At 45.5% G+C, this 11,215-nt stretch overlaps 1 protein-coding gene across 1 annotated transcript in view; it reads left to right on the top strand.

Moving 5' to 3' along the window:
- Nucleotides 1-11,215, top strand: part of LOC137654466 (serine/threonine/tyrosine-interacting protein B-like) — a 32,361-nt gene extending 21,146 nt beyond the window's left edge. Inside the window, exons 4-5 of the mRNA XM_068388123.1 lie at nucleotides 7,112-7,300; nucleotides 10,348-11,215. Coding sequence (XP_068244224.1) covers nucleotides 7,112-7,300; nucleotides 10,348-10,564 — 406 coding nt within the window. The 3' untranslated portion in view covers nucleotides 10,565-11,215. The remainder of the gene's footprint in view (nucleotides 1-7,111; nucleotides 7,301-10,347) is intronic.

Raw genomic sequence — 11,215 nt, 5'->3', positions numbered from 1 at the left:
CAAGACGCTTGCGCAACGCTGGGGAACCTTCCCTTCTGACCTCTTCCCCTTGTCCATCGGTCTTCCCATTGGCAGATAACCTACCGTTGACTCGGCCGCCGCCGTAGGGGAATCATCATCGTTTGGACCCTCCTCATTCAACTGTTGTCTTCGCCTTTCCCTCTTCCTATGGGAAACATATGGATTACTGAGCGAAGGGAGTGTGGCCTCTCAGAGATTGTCTACGGTCTTTCTCTTCTCAAGGCCGTTCACCTTTCATGGGCCTCCCCGACAGTGTACTAACAGGGGGAACACCTTTCCCGTTCGCGGGTTAGGTTGTGCTTCTGATTGTTTTCTCAATTATTTAAGTGAAATTATAATTGTTTGTAATTTTAACTTTTCAGCTTCTTCTCCGTGGGGAACACTTCCCTTCGGAGGATCAGTGGTTCTTCCTATTAGTGAATATTTTTAGCTGATTTAAATAATTATAATTCTTGTTTTATTACAGTTACTCTCCGCTCCCCTTCTCCCGTCGATGTCGACCAGAGAAGGGAGGGTGTAGTACTTATATTATGTTTGTTCCCACGGTGGTCTCTCTTCCCGTCGTGGACTAGGTGTTCCTCCCGAGGGAAAATTTTTCTGTTACATAATTTTTTTTCTTTTTCCTCAGTTTGCAATGCAGTTTTCTTCGTTCGACTAAGAGTGCTGATGAAGCAGAGCTGTTCTGTTCATGCCTAGGGAATTTGCTGTCACTGCCATCCCTCAGAGGACGTCATCCCTTTCTTCTTAGAAGTATACCCGTGGCAACACCTGATCAGCACTTCATCTTCGAGGAACTAGTTCCAGCTACGCTTCCTCAGGTAGCACTCTTGTCAGATCATCTTAGAGCACTACCAGGAGGTTCGCTTCCAGGGGTTGGACAACTTTCCCTTCCAAGGAAGAGTTTTCCTCCCCAGGTGTGAGGTTGTTCTCCCTTCCGAGGGAGAACTTCCTGCATCGTCATCACTTCATCGACTCCGACTGCTGTTGCTGTCTTCACCTAGACTACGCTCCCCCCCTTGCTGAGTCTCTCTTCCTTCGGGGGCGGAGCATAGTCTTAGGGAATTCTCTCCTGCGAAGTGATCCCCTCTCTTGTTCGCGAGAGGGGCCACTCAGGGACTCCTCTTTGGAGGATTGCTACTGCTGAAGGTCAGCTTGCTGATCCACCGGCCCTCATGGGCGTCATCTATTCCTGGACCTTCTCCTGACAACACTGCAGCTAGTCCTCGGACTTCGGCCTGGACTCTTCTGTGGATCGTTTGTGATCTCCATCAGTGGATGTTCAACCATCCAAAGGGCACATCCCAGTTCCTGATCGTCCTACCAGCTCACCTACCGACATACCAGCGCAACCTCGCCACAGAGAGCAATGTTTGCCAGCTCACCAGCCAACCTACGATCGCCGGCGCAACATAGCTCACCGAACCTCAGCACGCACCTGCGCAACTTTGGTCTCCTGCTCGCCTAACGATCTCTTGCTCATCAGTGATCTCCTGCGCTAGTGCTCTCCTGCTCATCAGTGATCTCCTGCGCTAGTGCTCTCCTACGTGCCAGCGTTCTCCTGCACTCCATCAGGCTCCCGCTCGCTTGCGCCATCGTTGTCCTACGCGCCAGCATTCTTCCGCGCGAGCGCGCCAGCACTCTTCCGCGCGAGCGCACCAGCACTCTTCCGCGCGAGCGCGCCAGCACGCCAGCACGCGCCAGCACTCTTCTGCGCGAGTGTGCCAGCACTCTTCCGCGCGAGTGCGCCAGCACTCTTCCGCGCGAGTGCACCAGCACTTTCCCGTGCGCGCCCGCCAGCACTCTCCCGTGCGCGCGCGCCAGCACTCTCCCACGCGCGCCCGCCAGCACTCTCCCGCGCGCGCCGCCCGCCAACACACTCCCGCGCGCGCCAGTGCTCTCCTACGTGTGAGTTCTCGCCCGCAATTGCGTGCCCAAGCACCCCCACTTGCGCAACCAGTCGCATGCTTCTGTGCATTCTAGGGAGACTGCACAAAACCCTACACTGTGCCTTACTGCGTGCCGGCGCTCTCATATCCAGCACTCTCCTGCTCACTTGTGCTCTCAGATCCAGTGCTCCCCAATGCGCCAGCTCTTGACAAAGAGCCAGCGCTCACCTGCACACCAACGTTTGTCTGCTTGCCAGCGCTCTTCTTTGCTCTCAGATCCAGCGCTCTCCTGCGCAGTTTCATTCTCAGATCCAATGTGCCGGCTCTTGCCAAAGAGCCAGCGCTCTCAGATCCAATGCGCCAGCTCTTGCCAAAGAGCCAGCACTCTCAGATCCAATGCGCCAGCTCTTGCCAAAGAGCCAGCGCTCACCTGCTCTCCAGCGCTCTTCTGCGCACCAGCGCTTGCCTGCTCTCCAGCGCTCTTCTGCGCATTCACCGAAAATTGCGCTTCAGCAGAAACTAAGCACCAGCATCATCTTGTGTGCCATCGCTCCAGTACTCTCCTCCACACTCGCGCAGTAGGCAAAAAGAATGAAAACTTTTTGACAGGTCACCATTGCCCCATTCCTCTCCCCACAAACGCATAACAGCATGGCCGCCGGGGAAAGATGGAAGAGGCTTCACAGAAGGGTTCAAGATCCCGAAGATTCCATCTTCCAATGGGAATCAAACACATATACCATCGGTCGACACTCCTCATAGGGAACCGTTGGTCCCTTTCTCTTCAGAAGTTTTTCTTGACAGTACCACCGTCAGCAAACACGATCTGAATGTTGCAAACGGCCTATCATTAGCTCGCAAATCTGTAATTACCAATGAAAAATCATCAACCGACTGATTGGTAGATCACTGTTTGCTGATCGCTAGCTCGCCGATCACCAGATCGCCAATTGCTTGCTCATCTCTCTCTAATCATTGACCTCTAGTCTCTCCAATTGCCAATGATCTCCTATTGCTAGCGTGCCAATTACTGATTGCTGGTCAATAACCAGTCATCAGCTTGTTGATCACTAGATCGCCGATGGGCAGCTCATCTTTCTTCGATCATCGACCTCAGCTCGCTGATCTCTGACCAGCCAATTGTCAGCTTGCTGATCTCTGACCAGCCAATCGTCAGCTTGCTGATCTTTAGCTCACCGATCACCGGTCTGCGATCAATCGCTAATCATCAATGGCTCACCATCACCAACTGACTATCATTAAACCATTCTGCTGTCTCTCAGGGATCTCCAAGCAGATTACCAACTAATTAATCGCCAACCTTCCTTGGCTGACTGACCAGACGGCCTTCATCTGCGTGTCGGTTACCATCTTCGGCTCATAGATCGCCGATCATCGGCAATTTGCCGTTCACCAGCAGTTCGTGACCCGGACTTACTAGTCACCCTCTGGCCGTGGTTCCCTAGATCAGAAGGTATACAACAGACTTCTCGCTACTCGCTGTTCGCCATCACACCAATCCACTAAAGTGATCGGCAAACGATCGACAGCCCTCATCAGCGGCTTGTTGACAGGTGACTACTTTTGAGCACTCTCCAATTGCACATTACCCACCATACCCAGCCGTTAACCATTGATTAACATTCGCCAGACTGATGCTGCTCTAAGGAATAACATCAATCCCATCAGGGCGCATGGTAGGGTTAAGCGCTGCCTTACTTCTATCTGTTGAAGGAGTTCTCTCCCAAGGAAGAATCCTTACACAGGGTATCGCGTCCCATCCTTTACGCCACGAGTCAAGACCCCAGCGTCAATAATCTCCCATGTGAAAGGATCCGCAAGGAGCTATCCCTTTGGGTCGATGTCCACACCATGTTGGAGTTCGGACAAGGGCTAAGATCACAGGTCTTCATTTCCACGCTGGACCTAAAGGACGCGTGCTTCCAGGCCCAAACCATCCAATTCAGTCTAGACAAACAAGAAACACCAGTTCAGAGCACTGTGCTTCGGTCTTTCCACGGCACCCATCCTGGTCTCGCAGGATCGGCTTACGTCTCCGTTTCTGGACGACTGACTGACCTTAGCAGACTTGGTGGCAACTTTGCATTAGCACCGGAACTGCTGAAGTTTTTTTACCAAGATCCGGTGATCAAGGTAAACCTGTGGAAGTCTTCCCTACTTCCCTCTCAGAAGACTGGTGTATCTGGGAATGATTCTAGACACCAATCTCTACAAAACCTTCTCATCAAAGACAGGCGTAGAAAAGTCAAAAGACCCTTTCTCAAAATGAGAAGAACTCCCAGCCCAGAGTGACTTGAGTCCAATTGAAAGCAGGCCTTCGATTCCCCAGACATTCTGACCCCATGGGACCAGAAGTTTGGACCAACCTCAAGGGGTAGGTCTCAGTTGAGAATCTACGGAGTGGTATAACCTTCTCATCCTTCCCCACCCCTCAGACTTCATGCTGTGCCTAGACACATCAAAAGAAGGGAGGAGGGACCATAGTGCTGCACCACACGACCTCAGGCCTCTGGACAGTGTCCGAAAATACCTTCACTTAAATCTCTTAAGAGATGAAGGCCAACTTTCAGGTCCTTCAACAGCCTCATCAGTTCCTAACGGGGCCACTCAGCTCATTTATGTGATGAGTGTCAACACCACACACCACAAAGAGGCTCACATCAACAAGCAAGAAGGAACTTGCTTGCAGCCTCTTCCCATCTAACAGTATAAATACTAAGATGGGCCAAAGTCTGTTCGGTACCACTATCAGCCCGCTTCATTCCAGACTAGAGGAATGTGCTCGCCGACAATCTGTGCACAGCATCTCAGGTAAGGTGTACCAAATGGTCTTTAGATCACCTAGTAGCAGACAAAGTCCTGACTTTACACGGGGTTCTCCAACTATGGATCTGTTCGCAATGCCCCTGAACCTCAGGCTTCCGCTGCTCCCCAGTCCTAGACCCCAAGGCTCTCTGGCAAGAAGCATGCCAACAACCGTGGGTACAACAACAACGTTTATGTCTTGTCCCTGTTTTGTCTGGAGAATGAATGAATGATTTAAAGTTTTCAGGCATCCTGACATCTAAGGTCATTGACGCCGTTTGTCTGGAGAAGGGTACTCAAGAAGGTTAGAACATCGGTCAGCCTCTCAAGGGCTCTCATAGCTCTGCTATGGCATTATGCAGAATGGTTTCCAACCCTTCTGCAGTTCCTGATAGAGCCTCTAAGAGAACCCTCTCCACGTCATAGTCAACCACGCTTCGACATCTTCCACAAGCTATAGCTTTGCTATGATTGTACGCCTGGAGACTACCCAGTATCTTCTCTCTCACAAGAGGCTTTTTACAATAAGTTGCGAAAAGGTTGTCTAGATATCTGAGGAATTCCTCAGCATCAGTCTACCAGGCAAAGTATAACATCTTCTGTGGTTGGTGTCATGGGAAAGCGTATCTCTCCGCTCGATACCTCTATTCCAGCAATAGCGGAATCCTCGCGTATATGCAAGAGGAAAAGACCCGCCCTTTTCAGTTTCAACAGGTAAAGACGATCACTCACCTTGAGCCTCGCCTTCAAACTGAAAGGAAGGGACATCCCCTCATCACTAGATCTTTCCTAACTCATGCGGACTTACAACTTGCCTTTTCCCAGTCGGAATTGAGACCTCCCTCTTGGAACATGGATCAGGTTCTCCGGTCTCTAAGGAGACCTCCTTACGTTCTACTTCACCAGGCAACAAATTTTCACCTGGTTTAGAAGACAGTGTTCCTACACGCTTTGACAGTGGCCAAACGAGTCGAGGAACTTCATGGTCTCTCTTTCGACATCGCCCATTAATGAGAAGGGTGAAAGGCAACACTCAGTTTCGTCCCCGAGTATGTTGCCAGACACAGTCTCCAGAGGTGACGGATCCTACACAAGTCTCCACTCAGTAACTAGCGATCCAGATCATCTGTTACTGTACCCGTGGTAAGGTATGAGGCTCTACCTCAAGAGAGCGGCAACTGCCCACCCGGGTCCCTTCTCTTGTCATCAGCACTGGGAGAGACAAAAGGAGGATCACCAAAACATCATCTCTGTTGGGTTCACAGGGTCATCAATTATGCCCTGAATCCAGATCCTCATCCAACATGTCGACTCACAATGTCAGGGGATAGCTATGCCCCTGGCCCTTCTAAGCAGATTACTATGAGACGCAGGTTTTACAAGCAAGGGTGTGAATGCTCCAGGTGACTTTCACAACCTTTCTCCTGCAAGACGTGACCCATAGGAACTCGATACGATCTCTATCGGTCCTGTGGTGGCTGCACAAGTAGCAGAAGGTTGAGTACACTGTTACCTGGTTTTAGTCTGCATTAATGAAAAGATTTGACTGGGTCGTATTCTTTTCTTCATCCTCTCTTCTCTTAGGGAAAGCAGCATCCTGGGTTATCTGCATAAGCCGACCTCAAACCACTGCAGGTAAACCATGCTCCCTTGTGTACCTAGTATTAACCTAATACTGTTGCGTCCCCGTACCCTGGCGAGGTAGTATTGGGAAAGTTTTGGTTACAACAGTTTTTCCTACAAAAAGACTCAAAATAACTTTGCCTTGACAGTCATACTTCTAAATATCTCAACACACAGCTTGCGTAGGCTTTTTAGCAAGGGCAGGGACTCCTTATTTTTGAGTACTAATATACTCAGATAAAGAGCCCCTGTGTAAAGCCAAAAGCCATATTGGCAGGGACGTCCACCCTTCCTAATGGGTGAGTCACCCCTAATAGATAGCATGGTATGTATTCCAGTTACGAAATAAATGACAAATTCGTAGATAATTTGTATTTTTCCTAACTATACAAACCTTAGCTATTTATACAAACGTGCTCACCACCCCTATCCCCCTTGAAGTCCTACCTCCAAGCAAAGTGAGTTAAATCACGTGTGTGACCTTGAGTGGTAGCAAGCTACCCCCCTCCTTACCCCCCGCTAACTAGCGGTGTGGGTAGTTAACCCTTGCTAAATGTTAATGGCTCGTCATTTCAGCTCCGCCGAAAGTATAACCCCTAATAAATAGCTATGGTTTGTATAGTTAAGAAAAATACAAATTATCTACGAATTTGTCATATTTTTATATAGTACCCAATTGGAAATAGTTGTACACCACCTTTGAAATTATGTCTTTGAAACATGCCAGCACGTTAAATTAATGATTTTCTCGTCAGGTACCTGATAATTGACATGGCAGATTCATGTCTTGAAAATCTTATCTCTCACATATCTGAGTGCCGAGATTTTATTGACGAATGCCTGGCATCTGGGGGTAAGTGCTTAGTACATGGAAATCTAGGCATATCTCGAAGTGCAGCAGTCGTAATAGCATATGTTATGGAGAAAAAGATGTTAACCTATAAGTAAGTGTAATTTTTCTTATTTTTTAAATTATATTAAATTTAAACTGTATTATCATAGGGGATTACTTTTAACCCTTTTCTTGATTTTCATAGACATTTAATGGGGCAGCTAAATCTTTCTCAGTGGGACTATAATGCAACTTTTAATTTGAAATATAAATCACAGTAGATGGTGTTTTTCAGGTGTTGTTACATGAATGATTAAAAAGTGAACTAATTTGACCTTTGTTATGTGTGATTTGAGTATCTGCTTCCTTGACAAGTAAATATAAAAACAGGATTATATTTGACAGTATTCAGGATGAGGAATCCATGCTTGATTAAGGCCTTCATAATCTGTCTTCTACTACTATTATGAAGGACATTAAGACACCCACCCTCTCTCTCATGCATATAAATGGTTTTCATACAAACCAACTGATCATATATTACCTCCTCCTGCTGTGATGTACCAATCAAGAACCAATTATTGTACCCTCATATTGTATGCCAAGTCATCCAATGATTATCATTTACCAATCTTCTATAAGCAACGCTAGTTCGGTTTACTCTTGCCATAAGCACAGACTATTTAGAGTGTGGCAAGAGATTCATAACCTTAAGTTTTGATGGTTTGGGAAGAATGCCAGTCAAGTTCTTTTAGAAATATATCTTCCAGCCCTAGGAAAGACTCATTTTGAAAAACCAATTTTCGTATTCTTATGGAGGAAATTACTAATTTTCCCAAGGCTTGTGCCATATAAGGAACCTTTCAGAAAGGGGCAAGAAGAAACAGATTGAAATGGTCGCATGCTGAAGACTCATGTTACAACACAGACAGAGTTGGGGTTACGGCTCCCAGACCCCCGACATAGGGCCAGTGGGACAGGCACAGGACAGCAAACACAGAGGTGATGTATAGGGTAACATCTGTGCTGGCAACACACTTTTTCAGCCCCGGAGTCGACTTCAGCCCAAGAGTACCGGACCTTTTCCCCCAGCACCTGGTGTCACAGGACAAGTCCTTACAGTTCTTTTAAGGTTTGAAAGGGGCACTACTGGGTACATCACTGGGGTCACTAGCACTAGGGATACCCCAACTATGCCTTTCTTCATTGGCATTGGGGACATTTCAGGAGAGGTAGCGTTATCTACCAGTTCCCTCAACGAAGTTGTTGAGAACCTACCTGTAAGATATAAGGGGATTCAAACCTTCCTTAAGCTAAATCGTTTTCAGCGGCCTGCATGGCAACAGGAGAAGAGACTCCAACCTCTGATGTGGTGCAGTGAACATTCTTGGAACCCCACTTGCTACTACAGTATAACCTGAAAAGCCCTCCGATGTAACTCCGAGGGCTCCTTGCTCCTGATATATACTCCCCGGGGATCGAGCCAGAGGCGTATGCACAGGAGCAGTGTTAGTAAATGCATACAGTGTGAGGAAGGAATAGGCAAAAGAATTTTCTGATGTTGTCTTGGGCATTGCCAAGATAGAGCCAGAAGGCTTAGCTATCTTCCTCCCTTTCAAGTCATACGCCTGTCATTGCACAGGTGGCCTTAACCTTCACTCAGATAACGGGGATGATTACGAACAATCATACCCCCTACAAGACGTACTGAGAGACTATGGATCTACAGCTGGTTTAGACAAACCAGATTCAACATCCACCCTTTCCCTGGCAAGTATAAATCTCTCACACCATCACAATCTAAGCTGGCATTCACTTGCTAGAAAAAAAAGGTGAAAAAGTTTGGTGAGGGTGCAGCAGTACGTCTATAATGTGGGCCAAACAGAAATGACGTGCATCCGACAGGTGGAGGAACAGCGCTCCTTGCCTACGCTCACTATCTGTTACTAACTACCTCATTATTGAATGTAATGGTTTTTTCAGCTCTGCTGAAAATATATTGCCTATTTTAAAGGACTAAAGCTTTGTATACGCTTGGGAATAATTTTATTGCCATTTCCCTAAAATATAGGAATACAGTAGTACCTTCAAAGTTAGGCTTTTATAGTATACTGTATTTGATTGGTAGATAAGAAAGGTTCAGTTGATTCTGGAATTAGTGGTTGAAACAACAGCAATGGCAATAGAACTGTTGTATAGTACTTGATTTTCTGTATTGTGAAGCATTTATGATGCTTGCTAAGGAGCATGGTTTGGTTTCCTAAGGAAGTAATTTTTATTAAGAGAATATTACTGTGCATGTTTTTATTAGAAAAAGTAAAAGGCTAAAGCCTTGATAAAAATTATTTTTGAATAGCAGAATTTTCATAGTCAAGTACAGTAGTTGCTGTTATGCATTTTGATCAAATGTCTATAGTATTTAAAAAGAACGGCTTGGAATTTTGAGGAATGTGGCATCAACACAAGGGGCCAGTGTCTGATGGGCAAACATCATTACCAGAGCACTAGCAATGAGTACTATGACATCAAAAGTGGGAACACATTGGGTAAACCTCGTCACTGCCGTATTTGTAGTTTGGGCAAGGAATGTCAATATTGGCAGTCACACAAGTCTTATGTTGTCAGTAACATCTGGTTGTTAGCCTTCTTGGTTTTGTCCTCCACAGATGTTGTCTTCATGGTTATATCATCTCTAAAAATGTAAGATGTGTTAGGGTCCGTGTTGCAGTTTATGTAGAATTATTACATAGGTCCCTCTAGCAGTTCTTTCAAAGTCTAGTATTTATAGTGATTCTGTGATATTCTTTTAATACCTTTTAATCTTCTTGCTCACAATAGCAATAATACCAGACTGTATTGAACTGGAATAAACTAACTTTTGAGCCCAAAAATCTTGACTGAATCGAATATATGTTTATAAACAAGTTTTTAACTCCCACCCCCTCTGCACAAGTAGAGACCGTAGCATTAAGAGGGTGTTAGCACTCCATTGCTAAATCCTTGCCCTTAGTTTGTGTGCTTCTGACATCATTGCTGCTCATTCCTGTTACCCATCATAGTGTGGTAATTTCGTTTGACCATTTAGCACTACCTGGTTGTGGGGATGCTTAAGCTTTTCACATTTACTGTAGCATATAATATTTCCTTTTATCTCAACAGGGAAGCTCTTGAGTTTGTCCAGAATAGGAGATACTGCATCAACCCAAATGATGGCTTCAAACATCAATTGATTGAGTATGAGGCCATATACAAAGCTCAACAGACATTAATGAATGGCCAGTGTTCACAGGAAAAAGGAAAATTAAAACGAAAGCATGATCAAAGCTTTGATGAATTTGACCAAGACTCTTCTGAACCAATGGAAGCAGTGAGTTGATGTTAATTTACCACAGAGGTTTTTGCTATTTTTATATAAAATTCCCATGTATACCTGAATAAGATTAGCTTATTTTATAGTGAAAATCATCCAAGAAAATGTTAGTACTTAGAATGTGATCAGTATTAGAATTTTCAGAATGGAAATTACTCTATGGTGTTGGGTCAGTATTGTATATACAGCATTTTTCCTTTTGTCCCATTTCATATATTTTCCCAGTTTTCAAAGGATATCAAAGGAGAAGTATGCAAGTGGATTAGGACCCTAGTTACAATGTGACCTGAAATTGAGGATTTCAGTGATAATATTGAAATGGAATGTGACAACATTGAAATTTCCATTTACACATACTTAAGGGGACCATCCGCTATGTCCTGCATTATTTTTCTAACGATTCAAAATACATAATTTCTATACTGTATATGTTTTAGACATATATAATAATTTGATCAAAAACTTAAATTCATTTGCAAAAAATCATGATTTAAAAAAAAATTAGGTACATTTTTCTCCACTAATATGACACCAATTGTAATGAAAATCATACCATCAAAACTTCTTTATACATACATATACCAAGGCACTTCCCCCAATTTTTGGGGGTAGCCGACATCAAACAAATGAAACAAAAAAGGGGACCTCTCCTCTCTT

Source organism: Palaemon carinicauda, chromosome 15, assembly GCF_036898095.1.
Source record: "Palaemon carinicauda isolate YSFRI2023 chromosome 15, ASM3689809v2, whole genome shotgun sequence".
In the NCBI taxonomy this organism is placed as follows: domain Eukaryota; kingdom Metazoa; phylum Arthropoda; class Malacostraca; order Decapoda; family Palaemonidae; genus Palaemon; species Palaemon carinicauda.
The sequence above is the reverse complement of the archived record's forward strand: the minus strand, read 5'-3'. Positions and strand labels throughout refer to the sequence as shown.